Genomic DNA, 24,742 nt, shown 5'->3' with positions numbered 1-24,742 from the left:
ATTATAATAAACTGGTTATTGGTTTTTATTCAGGAACGTAATTGCTTTCCTAAGCGTGAGACAACATAATATTTCCGTGTCCAATTTCACGTCAACGATTATTATTTAAAGTTATTATTGATGGAAAATTATATCCATAACTAGCTGTTACCCGCGGATTTGCCCGCGTAGAATATGAATATATTTACAAAATAACGTAAAATGTTACGTTAATGTAATACCGCTTTGTATACCACATTGGTGTGATTTTAGCCCTTAGGGTAGAATATCCAGAAACGCTTAAATGCGAATCAACTAATTTTTAATCGGTGACCCAAAAATAAAATTTCTAGCTTCTAACTTCAAAAATTACAGACTTCCAGACTAACCTGTATACGGAATGTTAACCCTATTTCTCCCCTTAGGCGTAAAATATCCACAAACGCTTAAATACGTATCTACTCATTTTTAATCAGTATCCCAAAAATCAGTTTTTTGTTTTTAATTTAAAAATGACGGATTTCCAGACTAACCTATATAAAAAATGTCCTATCCCTATTAAACCCCTTAGAGGTAGAATATCTAGAAACACTTAAATACGTATATAATATGTAGTCTATGTATTATATACAAAAACATTTCTCTCGAATCACTATCTATTAAAAAAAACCGCATCAAAATCCGTTGCGTAGTTTTAAAGATTTAAGCATACAAAGGGACATAGGGACAGAGAAAGCGACTTTGTTTTATACTATGTAAAGATGGTGATCATATTGCAGTGCTCAATTATGTGTACAAATGTGTAAAAACACAAGTGCATTCCGCCTTTAATCATTCATCAACCCCCCCTCAATCATTCTCTTACTTTTATAATCCAATGACAATCTAACATGGCTGGGCAGAGTTTAGCCAACGGACCAAAGTAGCCTGCTGAGCCAGATCTGCAACCTTATGAGCTAGTAACTAAACCAACGAAGCAGTCAAATATCCCATTTTATGAAAGCAATATAACACTGTATATTTTATATGAACAAAAATAAACATAGTACACTTTATATTCAGCTATGTATGAGGTGTGAATACAGAGGTGTATTCTGTTGAGTTTAAACATTTTTTCATTTCTTACGAATTAAGAATTCGTTCAAAGACATACATACCGATTTTCTCGCGATGTTTTCGAATTGAGACGTATTGCAAACATAAAAAATAAGATTTGACAACGTCAGAGTGACATTTGGCTTAGCCAAAATACGAGTGTCTGTAGAATAAGCTACTATTTTGAGAAAAGAATAATGATTCCTAATTTGCGATTAGATTATTAATAAATAAAAGTTATAATTGCCAAATTATCAAATATATACATGGCGAAGTCAATACTTGTAACTTGTTAATGGAAAACTAATGTACGAATTATTCATAAATAATTAAATATTGACATTTATGCGACAAGAGAATTGTCAAACTTACCTACATAAATTAGGATCTAAAATAAATGGATTTGTTTTTATGTCGTTGCTTTAAATAGTGGAGTAAACGGTCGAGTGTGTTTTACTTATTTTATTCTGTTTTGTATTGAATTTATTATTAAGGAATTTACATACAACGTTTAATATGTGAAGCCACAAGTCGCTACTTACCAGTGTAGTAAAATCTTTCTCTATTGTTCCAGGTCTACAGCTGCGGAGCATAGAAGAGCCGCCAGGAGGCGCGGGCGGCGGCATGCCCGCGCCTACCTGTTACGACGCAGAATGTGCCCGCACAGAAGCCTGGCTCGATGAGAATCAGGAGTTTGTACACGACTATTTCTTAAGGTTGGTACCAATATATATATTATAATATAGGTAGGCGGACGGACAAATGGACCACCCGATGGCAAATGGTCATCACTAGCCATAGACAGTGCCTGACATCGCCAACGCGCCACCAACCTTGGGAAATAAGATGTTACGTCCTTTGTGTCTGTAGTTACACTAGCTTACTCATTTCTCAAACAGGATTTGAGTTGTAGTGTGGCTAGGCCTCCCATCCACCAAGTGCGCGTATATATTATTTCACATTGAATGATTTTGATTTGAACTTTTCATTAAATGAACGAGACAAATGCACGGCTCGTACTTGTATCATGACGCATGTGTCCATTCTTTGACATGTTAGATTTACCCAAAAGAAATGGATCACGGATCACGTGCTAGTATTATCGTATCACTAGATGTTTTCTGTAATAAGACACGATAGAGTATTCGACATTTTCCGTGATATCAAGGTATCCCTAAGGAATTTACGAAATCGGTATTCTTATTTGCCTACGACGTATGTATAAAGACTTGTATATAGTATTGCAGTTTGAGTGCACATTTGTCCTACCCTTAATTTATTTATAGAGGTTGCCGGGAAGAGACTTTATTCCACATTAAATCGCACTACGTTCTTTACACAAATTTATTTAAATATTTACTATAAAATTGTACGTTTTTATAATTTCGCAAAATTATTTGTATTTATATTTTATATATCTGTACTTGTCAAAAAGCGAAGCCTTCGTCACCGTTTTTATGTATTTGTCAAGTTGTGTTATGTCAAGTTTGTTTTTTTTTTTTCAATAATACTGCAAATTTGTGAAATGTGTTTTTATTTTATATATTTTAACACGAGTGGGAGTGAGCGACGTATTACCATTCATGAATATGTTTCACAAAATATGTTCAAGAAACTAAAATAAAAATCAGAAACGACATATCTCTAACGAAATAATTATACGACGAACGTGATTTTGTCTTCGATCATAAAAAAAATCAGCTTTATTTATATTAGCCAACATGACTCAGTAAATAGAACACGTGAATTCTTACTTTAAAGTAGTGCATTCAATTCTGGAAAAACCCCACTTTTTTACACGTTCAACATGTGTATACCTTATCTAGTGTGGAGGTGTAGGATTACATCTCGGAAAATATCTGACTCATTTACAAACTAACAATGAAATATCATATCATAGTGAAATGATATCCAAGTTTTTTTTATAAGCTATTAAATTTACTTTTTTGTATTCAAATTCTAAAGCGTAATATTTTTTAAAAATTTAAAACGTAGCGACGTGGTAGCACGTGTTTTAGTAGTTTTTATTTAACTTGTTAAATTCCGATTCAAAATCCTTTATTCAATATGGAAGCTACCACCAGTCCGGAAAAGAAAATACCCTGACTTGACAAGAGCCGGTGAAAGAAATTCAACGTGCTTTTTTTTGTTTATAAGCTCAGTAAGACTCTTAGTACTTAGTAACCTTTATGTCTCCCTCTAGATATATACCTACTGAATTTTGGCAAGATAAGATGTTAAATTGAAACTAATTCAACTGTATCTGTTATTATATAAGAACAACGCTCATTAACCGTTTAAATTTTTAATTAAGCTGCTTACATTCCAAAGAAAATTTTGTTAAAAATAACGTGATTATTTATTTTCTTTTCTATCATTTAAAGTTTTTTTGTGTTAATATTAAAGGCGTATTTACAACTGTTATTATTTCCTACAGTAAAATTTATACTCGTTTATCGTTACATAAGTAAGCGCAAAATATGTTATTTTCTGATGAAACGTCTAAAAATCTTCGTTCTGTATTGAAAACTGAATTACAAATTCATTGCTATTCGTTTTTATTCCTTGAATATGATCTCGTAGCGCGTATTTAGAACGATCGTGCGTATATATAAGATGAGTATAATGCCTTTTATCGATCATAATGAGATTCTCGGAAAATTCATAACATACATAATCAGCCTGTAAATTTCCCACTGCTGGGCTAAGGCCTCCTCTCCCGTTGAGGAGAAGGTATGGAGCATATTCCACCACGCTGCTCCAATGCGGGTTGGTGGAATACACATGTGGCAGAATTTCGTTGAAATTAGACACATGCAGGTTTCCTCACGATGTTTTCCTTCACCGCCGAGCACGAGATGAATTATAAACAAATTAAGCACATGTAAATTCAGTGGTGCCTGCCTGGGTTTGAACCCGAAATCATCGGTTAAGATGCACACGTTCTAACCACTGGGCCATCTCGACTCATCATATACGGAAAATTCAACGACTTAATAATTTAAACAGTTCTGTAACACCGTACACTTTTTAATCAACATTTTTTTTTTGTAATAGTATATAACGAAGAGAAAAGTTCATGGATGGAACTACAAAAAAAGTGCATGTAACTTACAATACAACAATGATTTACTTTAGGATACCTAGGAGGATTAGATTGGATACAAAGATCCAAAACCCTTGAACATTGCCTCTAATACGTTTTTTTTATGTGGTCAAATTATATTACATCACTTTAGTTCAAGATAGAACCGTCCGAATCATTAAGTTTTTCTAGCGTCCGCTATTATAATTACGACCTTCAAAGACTTATTACTTGGTTTTAAAAGATATAGGTTATAAAGGTTTTTATATCTACATGCAGTTTAATAAATAATATAATAATGGTGCTGCTGGATGGGTGTATGAAGATATTATTATTCATTATGTGATTACATATATGTATATTAATAATAAACCACCTAACACTATAAAATCTATCAGGAAAAAACAGGGAGCTATTATAGTTAATAAATAAATATACTATGGAGTTATTAATCGTATAGTTGTTTTTGATTAAACTTTCGTTCGTTGAACGGCGTCAAGTCTATTTGCTCTTCATTCAAAGGAACGTGAGTGACATTTAATTTAATGTATTAATACCCGTCATACTGTTTATAAAGATTTATTTCACAAATAATTTACTATTGGTTTTGTATTAGTTGTTATTTTACTTCATCTTATACTATATGTGTGGGTCGAATCTTACAATTTCATTTTAAAAGTTTCAAAGTTTTTGTACTCGCAATGTTTTATATATATATTTTAATTTTTTTAATTTTTCTTCATGCGACTATCCTAAATATATATATTTTCGATTTCTGGAAATATGGATTTACTCAGATTAAAGTCGTCTCCTTAACTAATGGTCACTGATCACCACTGTTCACAGACATTGGCACGTAAGAAATTCTAACTATTCTATACATCACCACTGCGCTACCAACCTTAGGAACTAAGATGTTATGTCAATTGTGCCTGTAGTTACACTGGCTCACTCAACCTTCAAACCGGAACACAAAATTACTAAGCATTGTTGCACGGCGGTAGACGTATCTGCACAAAACCATACTCCTAAGTAGAAGTTATAATACTGTATTGACCTCCAATAAATTTTATTCCATTGATGACTAAGCGAAGATATTAAAAAATATGTAAGAACTATAATATACCTAGTATTTATATATATATATATGTATATTGTTTCTTAAGTTTCTTTTGAGACGTTGAGGTGATATCAAGTTTGCCCCTCGACGCTTATTAACGTCACAATTGGCTCTAGCAGCGGCATTCTGTAAGGATTCACTTTGTGTCTCACCAGCTGCATATAATCCGACTGCTGTAGATTACAAATTCTGTAATCTCGAAACACATTACTTACACAATTACACTCGTAAAATAAATCATTGCTCGATTCTCCGAATCAGTTTTCACTATGATTGATACACCGTAAATATAACTAACGACAGCAGCGGCGTTATTCTGTAAGAATTCTCTTCGTTTGTCAAGAGTTAAAATTAGAAAATTGACAACGTCTTTTTTATTGCACGTATCCTTCAAATGCTATAATTATTATCGTAAATTTTGTGTATCCATTTATTTTATTTCACGATCGTGTTTTTCAATGAATTTCGAATTTGTTCTTACAGAATAGCTAAATAGTACTGATATGTTATCTTTATAGTTAAGTCTCAATGGTCGTTTGTTCGGACTTGACTCCTTCGGTTAATATTATGAATTAATCCTACCCGATGCGGTTTGAAAACTAGCATAGCAAATGTTTTTTTATCAATATTATACTGCTTAAATTTACTGCCTTTACAGTTTTAATTTGTTTTTTTTTTTTATTTATATATCTTGTAGTCTTGAAAAAAACATTCTGTACATAGCAATTATAAAGTACGATAACATTTCCTTTTTTTACGATTTGTTACAATTTTTTTTCTCTGTCTACCTGCACCGTGTTAATAAATTAATATTAAACTATTTATTATTTGTAACGGTCTCATGTAGGTGATGTGTATTATCTTAATGAGAAATAAAGTTCTTTGAACCGAAAGAATTGAAAAAAGTTTCACTCAGTTTTAATTCTGAACTGAATGTCGTGTTTGTCACACGGATAATTTGAGATCCTGATTGATGATCGATTTACGAACGAAGGAAGTCGTGGGAAAATACTTAAAATCATATCGGATCGATTTGTTCTATCCGTATCAACTTTATATTTGACGCGCTCAAGATAAATTCATTTTGAAGCAGTTTATAATTGCTTGTTTTGTTGAAAGTAGAAGGATCGTATATGAAAATTGTTTACGTTATAGGATAGTCTTAAAGTAGTTAATATATTATCTTCTAATAGCACATTTTTGTATACAGTTAAATAAAGTAACATAACATTTTACTTTTACAATTGAATTTGCATATGGCCTTTTGTTGTGCAACAACATCCTCTACGGCATGGTTCGGATTTCCGAGTTGATGTCCATGCAAATAGCGTCAATACCGCTATGGTTTAAGGGCAGCGTAGCGATGAAAAGAGTCGCAGGTTCGATCCTGACCCCTTGAGATACTGTCGTCTCCACTCCTAAAGTTTTAGGCTAATTCGAAGTGTAAATATATTAATAAATCCTTAAAAGGGACACTGCTAGTATTTTTATATATAAGGTCCTTACATATGAAATTGGCGTTTTGTACGGGAGGAATATAAAGTCACTTTTCTTGTAAATTATATTTAATTAATCAAAGCATGCACCGTTGTTATCTATGCACTTTTGCCATCTCATAGGTAGTTCATTGATCCCTTTACTAAAAAAACCAAGGAGGCGAGAATCAATAAACTCTTTGAAAGCGATATGGACTGCCGCATCGGAGTTGAATTTTTTCCTTGTAAGAAGTTGTCGATTAATGACTGTTTTCAAAATTCAAATGTTCCAGCTAAATGAATCTATAAATTTGAATTTAGAATTCTTAACCAAAGAAGAGATATTTCAGATCAAAGTGGTCAGTACGACAAAACACTAATTTCATATGTAAGGACCTAATATATAGACAATTATCATGCATTGCTCTCCTGGGATCATTCTATTACCAATGACAGACACACATTGTAGCCAGTAATCCTGGCATACGGTGAATAATAGGTGTTTTATCGTTGTGCAAAACAAATCGTTGACATCGTTGTAGAACCTCGTAAAAGCAGAACGATCATAGATCTTATCGTATGTGATTTGATGATTTTATGTTTATTAGAAAAGCATAACCTCTATAAATTCAAATCCTAAATTGTCTTCCAAAATATACTTTATGATAAAGTCTCTTGCATGCACTTTTGAATCATCATTTATGCAACACGAATGAATGTAAAGGTACAACCGGTTTCGGTATGTAGGTGGCATTATTTCGTATGGCCAAGCTGATTGACCGAATTGGTTTTCAGCTCTTGTTTGTTTTTTTTGACGAGCTGTAACAACTATCCGCATGGACGTTGATCATGGAAGTTATAATAATGTCTCTATTAATCCTCTAAGAAATATTTTAATATACCGAACCTAATACTTTTAAAAATACAAACACACTAACAATAATTTTAAAAACGTAATTATGACTTCTATACCAAAAATAGTGCTATAATTTCGTCGTACCATTTTAAGTTTTATTTTTATTATTTAATTTACCTTTCCTCCGGTTATACTTGCTGTGCCTACATTGTTTTCTATTAAATTATACGTTTGCTCTAAAACTAAAATTAAAACTTAATACCAATTATATATGATTTTATTGTTTATGCACTTGTATATCGGCGACTGTATTGAGTAAGTATCTGGCTGAATAGTATACTTTATATTTAATTTTATAACAATTTTATTCATGTATTCTAATATTATTAATGCAAAAGACAGATTCTGTCTATCTATTGCTCTATCACGGCCAAACTTCAAAACCCAATTTAATGATATTTTGTATGAAGCCAGCTTGGACTTCAAAGCTCCTTGGCTATTTTATAATGCTTAACATCTCACAATCAGTCCCAAACCGGAGCGAGCCCTGTGCGACAACAAGTAGGTCATAAAAGTTAAACGAACAAGTTGGTAAAGTGAAGTCTGCCTAGTAATTATCTAACTGAAATAAAATTACCAGTAATAGTCGAACTCAACGGTTAATCCTATTATGAAGACCGTCCTACGTACGCAAACAGACAGACACAATAAGGAAACAGGCTTAAATGAGCTTAGCGACGATAATAACAAGACAAGACAATCTCGTAAACTTTATAATAAATACTATTGTGACCGGTCGAAACTGCCTCCCAGCGGAACTCAACAGACTACGGTTAGTTTACAATGAAACTATTGTTCTTAGTTGTTCTGATGTGTAAATTGTGGTCGTAAAATCTTGGACGCTTTTTATTAATGCTTTTTTAAACAACCTAAGGAATAACTAATAAATCTTTATTTCTCTTCATACAAAAAAAGACATAATTTTACATTATAAATGTCAAATAGAATTTACAGTCCAGTTTATGGGACCTGGTGCCTATTATTCGTATAGACCTGTATTACAGATCACCAGGCAGATTTATTTGGTGGTAGAGCTTTGTGCAAGCTCGTCTAGGTAGGTACCAAATACCCTACATTCTACCGCCAAACAGTAATATTTAGTATTGTTGTGTGCCGGTTTAAAGGATGAGTTTGTGAGTGTAGGTATAGGTTTTTATTCAATTTGTTCCGAGTATTGTTGGTTTCGAAAACTTTTTTGGCGTACGCTTGCAAACCTATAACATATGTATCAACACTTCAAGTGAGATTTATAGATTTACAAAAAATTTTACACAATGGTTATTGTGTAAACTTTTAGACTTTGAGTATAAAAGATATGATTCTAATATTTTATACTCAAGTCAAGTTTCAAGTACGAGTAAAATTTGATAGTTTGTTGTTTCGTGCGCATAAATCTTTTGTTTACAAATAGTTAAATAACAAATTTGCGCAATTTATTCATATCCTGAAAACTTTGTACGAAATGATAAAAAAATTAAATCATATTTATGTTTCATCCATAAAAGTGTATTCGGTCTTGCCTTGCTGACGCTGTGATGAAAAATATGCTAATATATTATATTGCTTCCACTGGTACTTTCTTGGTTCATGTTTAGTTTATTACTATGTACAGATGTTTCAAAAATCGACATCAATATACTAAACGAAATTCGATTGCTAACACTATTTCATAAAGTTTTTTTGGTTCATGTCACTAAGTAATTCCGGACCGGGTGAACACGTGTGGCCCTGTTTTACATTATACATAATGCAATAGTATATATATACATACTTATGAATAAATTAAAATCGTAAAATAAACTACTTACTACTTACTCAATATTTTCGTACAAAGCGCAACTTCTCATTTTTTATTATTAAATAGCTCCCGTGAAAAGCCGGTATGTATACAATTAAATACTCGTATTTATACTGACCGTGTTAAATTAATAATAAATTTAAATAAATATTTTGTGTCTTAATTTACATTTCTATTAATATTATAAAGTCAAAATAATGCTATTGTAACAGCTCATTGATTCATAATGAATCTTCTAACAATTATTTCATTTTTCTGGCATTAGGACGCTTATATAAAAATAGAGAAATATAATGCGTGGTATATAACAATGACGGTGTCTTTAAGTCAATAAATAGTACTAAAATATATTACATAATTAATAGCGTGATTCTGTCCGTGTCAAGTTTCACCACCACGCTATTCCAGCGTGGGTTGATGGATTTTATGTCATGATTACTTCGCTGTTTTTCTTTACTGATAAACAATAAATGAATTATAACACATAAACATAACATCAACATAACACAAACTTTAGTTTTAATCTTCGGTTAACAACTATTTTATCTAACCAAAGAGCCATGTCGGCATCATTTAAAAAACTATATAATCAAAATTCATGAAGGACTCGCTATATGAATTTCTACAACACCAATGAGGCCTAATATTTTGTTTTGTTTTAGGAAGGCGACGCGACAAGTTGTGGATGCATGGTTAGTGTCGCACGCAACGCCGCCTAGCGCCGAACTCGCGTCCCCGTCTAGAGCGGGTTCCGGGTCAGGCGCTACTACACCAGTCAGGTACATAATCATATTAAAACTATTCGAATATGAAAGAAAATTGTATAAGGAATTCCATTAATATTATATGAAAATTTTAATTAAAATTTAACTTTATAAAAGGTAAGTTAGAAATGTGGAATATTAAGGAGAAATTTTTAAGAACTAACTTCAAGTAATGCTGTTGTGGAGCTACGATAAAAAGGCAAGCTTAGTTGATCCGAATTAAGTTGGTAATTGCCTATTAATAGCTCGTAACTTGTTAAGGGACCCTTCTGTTTGTGCGGCGGGCACATTCATATAATTGACTTAATCGCATTTATGAAATTGCTTTTGTTGTACATAAATTACAACATTAAATTGTTGTATGTCTATAAAGTGTGCTCATATTATCATTACTTGTGGCAAACGCCTCATCAGTCTCGTGGTTAGCTTTAACGGCTGCGGCTCATGAGGTTCTTGGTTCGAATTCAGAGTTTTATTTATTTATTTATTTATTTATTGGAAAAGTTACACCATCAACATATCACTAAGCACTTAAAATTAATATCTGTTGGGTAACATACAAAATGATACGTCATTAAAGGTGTAAACAACATTAATTTAGTTGTTAATAGAGTTGGGTTATTAAATTTTATATGATTTTTGTCAACAAATTCTTAGTAGTCGGTTGCTGCTAGTATTAATGGCAGTATATTTCGTGCCTCGTTTAGCACTGAAATGCACAGTATTGCGTCTGATCTCTACGTTCCGTATTATTAGGGTTCTTTGTGCACGTGCTTGCGGATTATAATATCTCCAAAAAAGTTGGCTAGTCCCATTTTTAGAATTATAGGACTTCATATATTTCAGTCAGTTCCATTTTGCAGTAGAGTTCACTCACTCTTTCTTTGTCTGTTGTTGAAACGAAACCGTTCATCAAATACTCCCAGAACTCAATTCATAACAACAAAGTTCGTAGATCTTATAACTATTTATTATTTTATTATTTTTTGTTGTTAGAATGAAAGTTTTGTACATCTGTCGTTATTTATAATATCTACCTCAATCATTTCGAAGGCACATATAATTTATAGTAGCACATTATTGGAGCGTCAATAATTCGCCTTATCCTAGTCGCCCCGACCTGCTCTTGTAGCCTTCATCAATCTTATGTCACCCCACTATACCTATTGGTATACAGCTGGGGTCGCCATGTTGTACATTGACAGTTCCCGGACATTTTAATAAATTACCTATTTAGCATATTTAGTCTAATATAGATATTTTACTCATTACTGTATTATTGAGTAAAAATATATTTCTCGTATTTCAATGAAACGTTTTATTTTGTAATAAAACTTTGTATTTTTCAATTTTTTTGTACTTAATCGTTTTACTTTCGTAGGTAACGAAAAATATATTCCAATTGCTTCGTATTTTATATAACTCTAACAAAAAGTGAATTACTAAATTAATTTATCGCTCTGATCTAAAGTCGGTCTCAAAGGAAATCAAATGAGAAGATGAAGTAAAAGTGAAAATGTTTATTAAATTTCGAAGCGTTACGTTAGAATGTTTTGCACTTACAGCGTGTAAGAGTAACTGAGATGTCCTTATATTGGGTTGTTGGATGTTAGGTTTGAAAAGAAATGCCTTAAACCAAAGAATAATAAACCAATGGGCAAACCAAATTGCTCATAAATTCTGTTTAAATATGATCTCTATGAAATTGTGTCACGTGCATCAACACGCATTAGAGCCTGGTGCACTAGAGGATGGTGGAGTGAATTCTGAACCTTATCCTTAAAGTGAGTGGAGACCATAACCCAGGTGTGGGATTTACTTTATACTAAATTTACAATATTTGTTAGTTAGTTTGGGACAAATCATGTAAGCTAAATTAGAATCAATTCTCTGTAACAAAACAACAGAGTTAAAATTAAGTAAGCATGACCTTATTCTACACGAAGATTTTGGCTCCAAACGAAGGATATCCAGCACATATATAGCAAAGACAGGAAAAATGTTTTTTTGCACTGCGTAATTTAATACTGTTATTGGTATTTTGATACAAACATTTTATACAAACTGTTCCCAATCTAGTATAATATATAACATTAAGAACTAAGAATTTAATTCCATGAAATAAACATAATTATTAATTTAAGTTCCAAAATTTTAAGGATTTAATCAAGTTATTAATTTTTAATGCAAGAATTTAAAGACAAGCAATCAAAATTAATATATTAACATATTTCGCTCCTTATGATACTTTTAATTAACGTTATTTTGTACCTTTTACAACCTTGTTTACCATTGTATAATATTGTCTTGCATGTAAATCTACCAACTAACTCTTAAATGTCATATTAAATTTCAAAATAAAGTCATGTCATATGATTTTTCACCCCTTATGTCCCATATTTCCTAACCTAAAACTTGGAATCCCTACTCACTGTGTCGCCCATGCCCAGTTCAAATAGATTGCGAACCTCCCTTGCAAATACGATGAAGTATTTTTGAAATACAAACTGAATATTTCAATTCACATATCTGCTTTTTAGTTTGCATTCGATGGACTGCTATTATACATATTTTTATGTCTTATATGTCCTTAGAAACACTATACAAAATCCATGTATAGGTGTATGTCATAGACATGTGTGTGTGTGCTTGTATTTGTCTATATATTCCTTTTATGCCCTTCTTTTGTTTCGTAGATCTTGAGTACGAATGAGGGCATTGCTTTGAAACAATGTTAAGTTTTTTTTTTTACTATAAAGTACTTCAACGATAGGTGATTATTATGACTAAGTCAATATTTTTTTTTTACATGTGCCTACTGGTGGTAAACCGTCACCACCGCCCTTAGACAAATGCGCCACCAATCTTGCCCTTGTGCCTGTTAAAGTGGATTACATATCCTTCAAACCAGAACACAACAATACTGAGTACTGCTGTTTGGCGGTCGAATATATGATAAGTGGGTGGTACCTACCCAGATGGGCTTGCACAAAGCACTACCACCAAGAAAATCTGAAAAGGGGATTTTGCCGTGAATTAATGGAATAGTTGACACTGACATACATTTTCTTTGTTTTAGATGATTAGGGCCGGATAAAGTCAATGATTGACTATGAAGATAATTTATCCATTTCAAAGTTAAATTGATCATAAACAATGTTTACTACTTCCCTGCTCTTAACTATATTTAATTTTATAATCGATCTAAGGATGTGTAAAGTATTATTAAAAGTTTCAATGATGTGCTTCATTTGAATGTGTCTGTAGAAAAGGAAATACTCGCTTTGTAGTCTGAGATAACTTGGCGTCAGTCTGGTGAGGTTAAGTAAGATATAAGTTTGAAATCTACAATAAAAAACCCCTTGGCATCGTATTACGGACTGTCTTTTGAGGTGCGAAAATTCTCTGAAGTAAATTTTTAACTTTAATTCGTTATCTTAAAAGTTTGCTAAAGAAATTTGGACACTGATCTTCTTCACTTGATAAGTTATTTTCTTAACGTCCCACTGTTTGTTTGTCTGCGTTTTAATGGTCTTTTATTTCCATTGAATTTAATCCTTATAAGATTTTATGTTACTTTGAATTCTGTGGAGATAAAGACGGCTTTATCTTCATAGAAGTCGATTCTTTATTCGTACATTTACGTTTATTGATTCTCAAAAAATATAACTAGGTCAGTCGTATTATGATCGTACATGTTTAAATTTCGAACGTTACGAAAAATTATAATAAATTAGATATTTTGTAAGACCTTTTCGTAAAAATTTTATACTATTTATAAGCTTATAAAATTATTTATTTAATTATTATTTTTATTTTATCTTGCAATGCTCTTTGACACTGCAACTAATACGTAAATTTCAAAGCATTATATTCAAAAATCAATAAATAACAGTAAAATAAGATGTTTTATCATTTTAAACTGACTCGACATTAACAGCAACGTTATGCCGTATAAAATATTTAATAATATCATGTATATTATTTCGTTTAAAACGGTTAATAGTATTGTTTCACAACCGGACGGCAGTAGATTATACGGTTGCGTTTTGTATTATCTCGAATCTAATATATTTCGTCCACGGAACATAATTTAGCGTGAAATTGTAATTAGCATATTATTCAGTAATTTCTCTGATTTATACTGCATTTTATTTTGACGTGGACGTAGTTTGAATATACTTGGATTTACTTTGTATAATTTTATTGATTTCTTTATCGCAAAAATATAAAATTAAAAAATGAATCGAAAGTTAGAGAAATATACGAGTACAGTCTACAAATTATGTATTAAAATGAAACGGCATAATATAATGTAGATAGTCTCGACTTGCGGACTCGGGGAGTCTGTAGCGAGTCAATCCGTAGGGAATTGCTTGCTGGGTATGTATCGCTACACAAAAACGTTTTTTTTTTTGTTACACGTTGCATAATAATGATCTATTTATAATTCGACGTACAGTATAAGTTCACGTGGAATTGGCACTCATATTCAATTATCACTCGGCTGTGCGATGCGAAGTGTTGACACCGATCAGTCACGAGCTGAATTATAATATGTACAACACTAGCAATATTTGTCGAGGTCTGTGGAAAGTTATTATATAATTATAAATATATATTTATTTATTTTTCGTTGCATGGTTGTCTAATTTCAAAAACGTACTTGGTTTGGTGTACTCAAAGAATTAAGTTAAACTTTAAATAAGGAAAAATATTATCACTTTCTTAAACTGACTTATTAATTTTGTGACCGGTTATCCACTCGAGGGTAAGATTTGGATTTTACTCCGCCACGCTGCTCCAATGCGATGATTTTATTATTGGACTTTTTTTTTAATTGTCATGTGTATGCGCCTACCTCTTATTTTATTTCTCTACATTTTTGTTAACTGTACCTTAAGGAAAACTTATACTTGATTGTTTTTTGACTGTTTATTGCATGTTTTTTTTTTTTATAAATGGATGCGTTAAAAAATAAAATAAATTGCTAAAAAAATTACAACATAATTAATTTCCCGTTACAAATTTATTACTTGAATATTTGTTTATTACAAAACTATATATTTTGACATGGATGGAGGAAACGATACGTCTGATATACATTCAAATACTGAGATAGGAAATAATAAATCTGATACATATTATTAAGTTAGAAATATCTATTTAATAAATAAGATACACTCAGGTAATCATTATTTATTTTCAATGTATTTATCACATTGAATTGCATGGTAAGAAACGGGCTTAATGTGATCTCTGCCAGTCAACCTTTATGCTAACGAAGGTTTACGATGGCGAAAAATGTTTATTACATTATATTACAAACAAAGAATAACTGTAAATAACAATAATAGTTATTATAATTCAATGTTCATGATGAAAATCTAGAATTACTTATTCAAACTTAAAACTCTACGCTTTTTTGACAGGAAGATCTCAGCGCACGAGTTTGAGCGCGGCGGTCTTCTGAAGCCGTTGGTGACGACAGTCGACGGCACTCCCACCTTCCTCGGCGACCAGCCACCACACGCCACACCGTCGCGGCCGCAGCGACGGTCGCGGCATGAACTACGGCAGTTGGATGAAAAGGAACTCATTTTTGAATTAGTAAGTTTTTTTTTTAAGTATTAACCTCAACAAGGTAAACAAACATTATTTTCCTATACATAAGAAAATCGAAATAAATTGACAAGGCACAAAACTAGATGGGCTTCTTAAGTCAATGAACTTATAAAACTAATAAACAATTAGTAAATAAATTTTATTTAAAACTTTTTCTTATTCTATATTCCTTTTCTATTTTAATTTAAAATGACTTATTGTTATAGCGACAAAACAGTAGGTATTCAATGAAATTAATAATAAAATTTTACTTAATAGATTCGCTATGCAAGTACACAAAACTCTTTTGTATTATTTTTAAATGAGCTGCTGTTAAAAGTCTTTCCGTGTAGAAAATTCCGATTTTTCGGTTTCGTCAAGTTCTATTTGCAAATTTTAAATTGTTTTTTTTTTATCAGTTTTCCATATTCAAATAAGTACCCCAAATATCGAATTATTTTAGAAGTTTAATTAACACTTGATTTATGTATGCATAGATATATAGAATAAACATAATAAATAGTGTTATAAAGAGGTAAAATTTGTTTGTTTGTATGTAGGAGGTAATCTCAGGAACCAATGATCAAATTCTAAAAAAAACATTCATAGGATTCATTCATGTTATTCATTAATGCTATGGGGTACAAATTTTACCCGTTTAAAGCCAAGGCGTATCACTACTAATAAATATAGAAGAATAAATTATTCCGATTGTCAGAAAGAGTGATCAAGAGAAAATACAATTGAAAATAATACTTAAACTAAAAAGATAATATATAATGAAAACATAATACTAAATGTTCTATTAAATACCAGTAATGTTAATACAATAAACAAACAATTTCCACAAAGTGCAGTAGACTGTTTAATATAATTGTGTACAATCATAATATTGGAGCAACAAAAATTATTCCACAATCTTGTCTAGACTGTAAGAGCAATGCTAAAGATGTTGTCCTAGTTTTCTATAATGAAATCAAAATAATCCTTTTAATTTAATTTCCTTATTTATTAATAGAGTAATTTTGGCTTAGTGGATATAACGCGTGGATCGTAATTGAACATTGCGGGTTCAAACCCGGGCACGACCACCATTATTTATGCTTAATTTGTGTTCTTTTACTGTGTCACCTCATGCTGGGTAGTGACGGAAAGCTTCGTTAGCAAATCTGCAATAGTCGGATGCATATTTCTTAGACCAGCATTGGGATAAATCAAATGACGTTCAACAAGAAGAAAACACACATAATATAATCATAAATGTTACTCTATTGTGCTTAAAAAGTGAACACACGCATTTTTATAACACAAAAATAGCTAAATGAATTTTACAATGTAGTGGATGAATCGTAAAATAGAGCTCGATATTTTCTTTACGATTTAATTTTCTTTTTCAAAACCCTAAAGTGGGTTTAATGACCACATTAGTTTTTCGATCGTGTAACGATGCGACGGACTATGAGGATCAGGAAATACATAGATAGTGCACCTGTGTTCGCTCACACACTTTTGTTCTACAATACCTACTATGAAGATGACTAGATGATTTAATAAAAGACGCCGTATACATTATATCGTAAGAAATATATTAATACTAATACTTTATATTAATATATATTTAATAACTTAAAGAAATGTATTTATGAAAAACGATTCGTAACACGCTGTATACGATATTAAAGCTCTTAATAACACTCGGATACGGAGAGAAAATATTTTTTTCTTTGATATCAAAAGCTTATAACGTTTGCTCGTGGCAAATAAATTGCTAGTTTTTTCTTTTATTTCCTCTTCTATCACGCAACTTATCATTGTATTATCTGTAAGCACTACGCGATTGCTAATAACAAATGTGATAAATGACTACGTATCTATAATAATAAAATGAGACTTCAAAAGTAATTGAACATCGTCTTAAACTGTTTAGTGCTAATTTTTCTTGGTGGTAGGGCTTTGTGCAAGCTCGTCTGAGTAGATATCACCCACTCACCAGGTATTCAGTAGTACCCAGTATTGTTGTATTCCGGTTTGAAGAGCGAATGAGCCAGTGTAACTACAAACACAAAGGACTTAACATCTTAGTTACCGAGGTTGGTGGTGCATTGGCAATGTAATAAATGGTTAAAATTTCTTACAATGCCATCGTCTATGGGTGGAGGTGACCACTTACTATCAGGTGGCACATTTGCTCGTGTATCTAACTATAAAATTTGTTTTTTTTGTTGATTACACTAAAGCTTTACTTTAGATACCAAACAAAATATATCGAATGACAGGAGAGATGAATGTACTAAACTGTTTTGTTTTAACACATTTATATAATAAGTACATAATTTAAACTGGCATTATGTTTACATGTCTTTTTTTTAAATAAAAATTGACGTGCATCTTCTTTATAATGACTATATTTACTTATTATAAATTATTATGAAAAACAACAGTATTCTTATAAATTAGAGTTAAATTTAGAATAAAAGTGTGAAATATCACAAGTAATCCGAACGATCGGCCGACCGGCTTCGTAGGAGGTCCTTACGATAAATGTAAAGTTCCCTTGAGTACGCTCAAATTTCTGGCAGGATCTCAGTACTCGAAACCGGTTTTCAAGGTCAATAGGGCGAAATGTAATAAAACATCTGCCTAGTACATTAACGAAATGACTGTAGTCTTCTGAGGCAGTTGTATCATCTACGTACGACGAAGTATTTTCTTAATAAAAATGAAGTCTTCTCGTTGCTACTTGAATATTTTTTGAGGCATAAATAAGATTTTGTCGCGGGAGGTTTTCGTTGTTCTAGTCTAACTACAGGCACGAGGGACATAACATCTTAGTTGTCAAGGCATTGGTGACGCATTTGTAAAACGAGGCATGATGAGGTGGCCCTTTTGCCAGACATAAAAAAATAGGAACTGCTTTCTTTGATTTGAGGAAACATTTATTGATAGATTTTGAGGAAATATATCATGAGTCTACATAATATGTCCTTATTTGCAATGTTACAATACTGAAAATCTTTGCAAATTTGTAAATTGATTTCTGTACAACATAAATAAAACCTTCTAATTCTTGTGTTGTTTACATTGATGATTTTAAAAGAAATAAATATTGATACTGCGGTAATATATACAGTATAACAACATTTGAATTCACAGATTTATGGAAATTTATTTACTTATAAAAAAAACATATGCACAATATCAATACTATTCTAAAAACTACATGACACGTGTCTGGGTATCACGATAAGAGTAATTTAACTACTGCGATGGGAAACGTTTAATGTTTACATGTGTACTAATTTAGGCCTCTGAACCGGGGGTCGAGTGATAAGATGGCGGGCCAGGCGCGATAGTGAAACGCACACAGCACCACCCACGGTCTGTTGGAAACACCCTCACTAGGAAACGATGTTATGAAGTTGGAAATATTTGCCGGTACCTTGGAAAACGACTAGATCATGGTTCTACGTCTGATTTTTTATCGGTCACAGTCTTGTCAGATTGTCGTCTCACCAGATTATGTATGTGAGTTATCGAGTGGAGAGATACGCAATTTTGCTCTATATCATTTCCTGCGCAGATTGAGATTCCGTTCCTCTTCGCTTACTCCCAATTGAAAGTGGCCACCGCACCCGTACTTGGTCAGGAAGACTTCTTTTCAATAAAATAAAGTCAAAAAATCTTTTATACTTATTTAAAATTGACAATTCAATCGAGTTCAATGAATAAAATATATAGTACTTATTTCATTATAACCCTCCAAAAATCAGTAATGTCTTATGTAAAATGAATAAGGTATTTATAATTATTACATTTTTCGTTTAAAATATCGTAGTGCCGTAAGTCCGTTTTTTTAATAAGCAGTATTTTATCTCAACTTTAATAACCTCCTCGTAAAAAGTAGTATTAAAGCCTTCCAATATAATGACGCAGACTATGTCCGTTAAATTGGAATTAACGATTATTATAAAGAGAAAAAAAATATCGATATTTTTCTCTCACGCAAACAATCGGGTAGGTTGATGATAAAATTTGTTTAAGGTTACGGTGTCGTTGACTGCATGTTTTGTAATCGTTAACTTAGCACGGTCGTGTTAACACGAATATATCAATAAATAATTTAAATTTATTTCCTTACAGTAAATTATCACATGAGGACGTAAATATCTTCTTTTGAAGGCGGGTCTACTCATGATTAAATTGGACGATAATTCCAAAAATAAATCGTCACTAAATTTGAATTTCGTATAAGTTAATTTTTTTTTCACACCGTCAATTAATTCACACTAGTATGAAAAGTATAATTTATGTATAGCTAATATACATTTCATACGTTACCAAAGTTAATGTGCCGAGATAGCTTAGTGGTTCGAACACTTAATATTAACCGAAGATTGCAAGTTCGCACGCCAGGCAAGCAGCAATTTTCATGTGAATAATTTCTGTTAGTATTTTTTTTCGTATTCGGGGCTAAAGTATACTATGGTGAAGAAACCTGTAGCTGTAGGATAAAATCTGTCACTTATCCATCAACCCGCATTGGAGCAGAGCAGCTTTAAAGCTCATTCCACCAAAGCTTCTAACCTGAGTCTAGCACTGGTTTTAAAATATTTTATTATAAGCAAATTTTAAAATAAAATAAAATGTTGCAGATATATTTATTATCAGTTCTCTACAAAAATCGTTGTAACCGTTACGGATTAACGTCACTCGGTTAATATTAAAAAGTACGTTTAAAAATCTTATCATTGGATTTATGCACAAAGAAAAGCTGAGATTAAAACTTAGGTGAGCTCGTGGAAATTTTTTTCATACATAATGCATTAGAGGTCGCGGTAGAGTCGGCGCGAGGCGTAACGCTTTTGTTTCTACGTTAAAAATGCAAAAGCCTAAGAATATTATAAAACTTTGATACCTTTACAGAAAATTACCAAGTATTCAAAGTTTATTAACCTTAGCGAAATTTTAACAACGGCGATATAATTAATATATCTTTGACATAGAAGCGAAAATATTGTAGTCTTTAAACTTTATGAACGTGTTAACATCTTAACTTTTGTTAATGCTGCCTCGATACTACAGTACTTATTTGTTGTAAGGCATTAAAAGAGTAGATAATTTTTTTAACTTCTAAAGTTAATATGTTCTTAAATGCGATAATTGATTTACTCATTATATTTTTCCTAAAACCTAGACACTGATTGATTTTAAGGTTTTTATTTTTTCCTTGACGGTTTTTAGTTACGCTAATAGGGCACTGATTGTATTTCCAATATCACGTAGCATGGAGAAGAAACGAAGGAGATTGATTGGTGCACTACAGGCTATAAATTCAATTAAATTTATAAGATAGCCATAATAAAATCCAGCAGCCAATAAAACCAGTTTTTTATATCACAAAAATTACTACTGCTTACCATAAACATTTTTTTTTCCTTTAATTGCTATTAAAATATTGAAGAGTAAGTCAGAATAACACCTTTTATAAGATGTCGATGGAAAAAAGGATAGGTATCAATAAAGTAATGTTGGGGCAAACATGGGCAGACATTTAGATAATTTTAATCTTGGGGAAACAGGCTGAGACAAAATAACTGGGCCATGAAACAAGACAAAGAGAATGCATCGTCGAATACTTGGAAATGATTTGTGCAATTTAATTAATAGATACTTTGTAATTTAAAATTTGTATCAGGAATTAAAATACTAGTAGAAACGTCGTATTAAAAGCTTGACACACCCGGTCTTAAACTTCTCAAGTCTCTCAAAGGTTAAGAGTACCTTTGAGATTTAACTACGAAATTCTTAACATAGATGCTTAATTCGTGGAATTCGCGAAGCAGAGATTAATATTTAAAAAAAAACATCTCAATTTATATATTGTGTGTGACTCTGTGAACAATTTTTATATATAACTAGATGAAAACCCGGCTTCGCTCGGGTAAAATAAATAAAACTAAACAAATACAAATACATATATTAACTACTATACCCCTGACGAAATTATTATTTCTAACACACTTTCTGAATGCACCCGTAAACGTCAAATATGGACGCCGGTTGAACTTCATGTCATTGAATTTTACGGATTTGATATGGAAATATGTCGATTATACGAATTTTACGGATTTTGCTGACTAAAAAATCATTATTTTTGCATCGATCTAATTTTGAGTAGGTTCGTAGACCTGCACGAAATTATTAATATAGGTAGAATAAACATATAACAGTCTGCAATGCTCGCGTAACAGCAATTTGTTATAAAAAAATGTTATAATAATATATAATATCATAAAATGTTTAAAATGTACTTATGGTGATTCGCTATTTTGTTACCCGTATCCTTAAAATGTTATAATTAGTCAGTTTCCGCTCACGGCTTCAGGGCACGTATTGGGGTGCAGATGTTACAAATAAAAAGTATCCTTTGTGCTATTTCAGACTATAAGCTATCTTTGTGGCAAATTTCATTCAGAACCGTTCAGGCGTTCTGGCATGACTAAGTAGCAAACATCCATCCATCCATCTAAACTTTCGCATTTATAATATTAGCAAGATAAAGTCAATGTATCATACAATTTATGATATTTCACGAATGTGTTATGCGGTAGGTTTCGAGTTCGATCGTACATAATAGCTCTCCAGCTAAAAATGTGAACGAAGTACACGTTCGAGCTTCATTAACTTGCTCCTAACGTCCGACTTATTCCGGCCGTAAGTTATCCGGGCTCGAAATTCACTCGAAAATTGTGTTAACATATCTTTCGTTACAGTGCGGGATCTTTAAAGACGGGTATTTCCTGTCGATTGGAGGGAAGTTTTTGACGCTTCATGAATTTTCTAACTCGTTAATTTTTCTTGTTTACCTATTTATTTGCTAGTTGTTTTCAAGTCGTGAGATAAGTCGTTGATTTATTTTCGAATAAAAGTCAGCAGAATAAATATATTCTACCTTTTTTTTATTCGAGTAAAACATTAGTAATTTATTTTATTAAAACAATGAAATAATTACAATTTATTAGATAAGTATAGATACTACAATTGATCGCCAGTACCTGATTGTAGGGAATTGACTTAAAGTTCAGTTGCAGGATTCGACCTTTAAATAGCTGTCAAAATACCTCATAGTCAGTTGTACTTAAATTTCTTATTGTATATTTTTTATGTTTATTATGTTAAGCCAAAGTACCTAAGAAATTTTAATATAAAGTGATTGATGCGCTAAATTGCTAACTATTTAATTGAAGTAAAAGCTGTACACAACTCTTAATATTCAGTTAAGGTAACTTTGCCCTATAAAATCGATAAAATATTTTAAAATTCTAATTGTTCCAACTATTTTCCATCGATGTTCGTGTTGTGTAACTTACACCTCGTAGTGCTATTAATAAAACGATTTGCGAATTCAAACCAGGACAAGTATCGTTGAATTTTGATGTGCTTTTCTCTTTTTAATTTAAGGAACAAATATATTAAGATTTTAAAATAGAACAAGAGGCAGGTACATTATACCTCTAATAAAAACATTATATCATGATATTGAAAACAAATAAGTAATAATTGTAATCTTAGCATAATAAATATAATTGATGAATATTTTTTGAATGAAGTAAGTTATTATATTTATATTTATATAATATTTAGAGCCGAGATGGCTCAGTGGTTAGAACACGTGCATATTAACCGATGATTTCGGGTTCAAACCCAGGCAGGCACCTCGGCAGGCGTGTCCCACCTCGGCCGGGATTATCAACATCCATGCGCATATCTGATAAATTATTAAAAAAATATTACATTCATACGTTTGTGTATAAAAAGTTAATTAATTCCACACAAGGACAATTATACTGCGCAAATTTATTCTCTATAAGTGATAACGCGAATATAAAGTGTTTATATATAATGTTTTGTTTACACGATTGAACGTTATGACAAGCCCCTTTTCCGTAGTCCGGTAAACACATATAAAGGTTTATATGTAAGGTCGACGTTGTTTATTATAAATAATGCACACATTGATAAAACATTACTACAATATAGGCTTACTAATGTCTTCCACTTCACGTTTGCCTTGCGTCTATGTGTAATTAATGTTTATATGTGCGTGTTTGCAAAGTTGTTACAGTGAGTCATTGTCTTTCATTCAGTTAGCTGACGGTAAACAAAATTTCCAGCGGTTTCCAAACAACCTCGATCTAAATACTATTTAAAATCGAATGTTATTCTTAAAATGTTTTCGCCTCCATTTGATTTCTAGGACGCTAATTAAAGATATGTACGTAGATGTTCTGTACTCAACAATTTCCCAAACTTCTTCGAAGTATAGAAATGAATAATTTCATTTGTTAACGTTATTTTTTTATTTTTTTTTTCGAACTTATAAACCGGTTCGGTAATTTTATTTTTTTAATTCTTTACTGTTTCGCATCAATAAATATCCTTGCTGGTTAGGTTTTCCGTTTGAATTTAATATCATTTTATGTTTACATTACACTATGTACTTATCACGTGAGGTTTGATGTGCGAAAACGTTCTTAAATTGTTTTTTGTTTTTTGGGAAACCTCATGAGTTTTTATAATCTATTTTTCATTAATATTATTACCGAATAAATATCATGTCGCAATGTATGAGTATATACACTTTACAAATAGAGGTTTGACCATTTATTAAGGACGACTAATAAGATGTAACATAAGCTAATCCCTTATACAAAAATCCTCTGTCCTCAAAACCTTACGCCTTATTACTTGATACGATATAAAATAGTGAATATGCAAGCGGTTTTGTTCCTTATTACTGTAGTGATATAAAGGAATATTTCGATTACCGAAGATCGTTATAGAATTGGTCACGTTCGGCCTGAATTGTCGATTATTAATCATTTCGTGTATCAATCAAGACTGGG

The 24,742-nt window shown here is 31.7% G+C and overlaps 1 protein-coding gene across 8 annotated transcripts in view; it reads left to right on the top strand.

Moving 5' to 3' along the window:
- The window catches only part of Pde11 (Phosphodiesterase 11), a 231,852-nt gene that overhangs the window by 135,752 nt on the left and 71,358 nt on the right, over window positions 1-24,742 (top strand). For all 8 annotated transcript variants that reach the window (XM_026640190.2, XM_026640188.2, XM_026640189.2 and 5 more), the window contains 3 exons: window positions 1,649-1,790; window positions 10,131-10,247; window positions 15,665-15,842. In XM_026640190.2, the coding sequence (XP_026495975.2) occupies window positions 1,699-1,790; window positions 10,131-10,247; window positions 15,665-15,842 (387 nt within the window). In that variant the 5' untranslated portion in view covers window positions 1,649-1,698. The remainder of the gene's footprint in view (window positions 1-1,648; window positions 1,791-10,130; window positions 10,248-15,664; window positions 15,843-24,742) is intronic.

Source organism: Vanessa tameamea, chromosome 17 (genome assembly GCF_037043105.1).
Source record: "Vanessa tameamea isolate UH-Manoa-2023 chromosome 17, ilVanTame1 primary haplotype, whole genome shotgun sequence".
Taxonomy (NCBI): domain Eukaryota; kingdom Metazoa; phylum Arthropoda; class Insecta; order Lepidoptera; family Nymphalidae; genus Vanessa; species Vanessa tameamea.
Note: the sequence above shows the minus strand (reverse complement) of the source record. Positions and strands in the feature narration are given on the sequence as shown.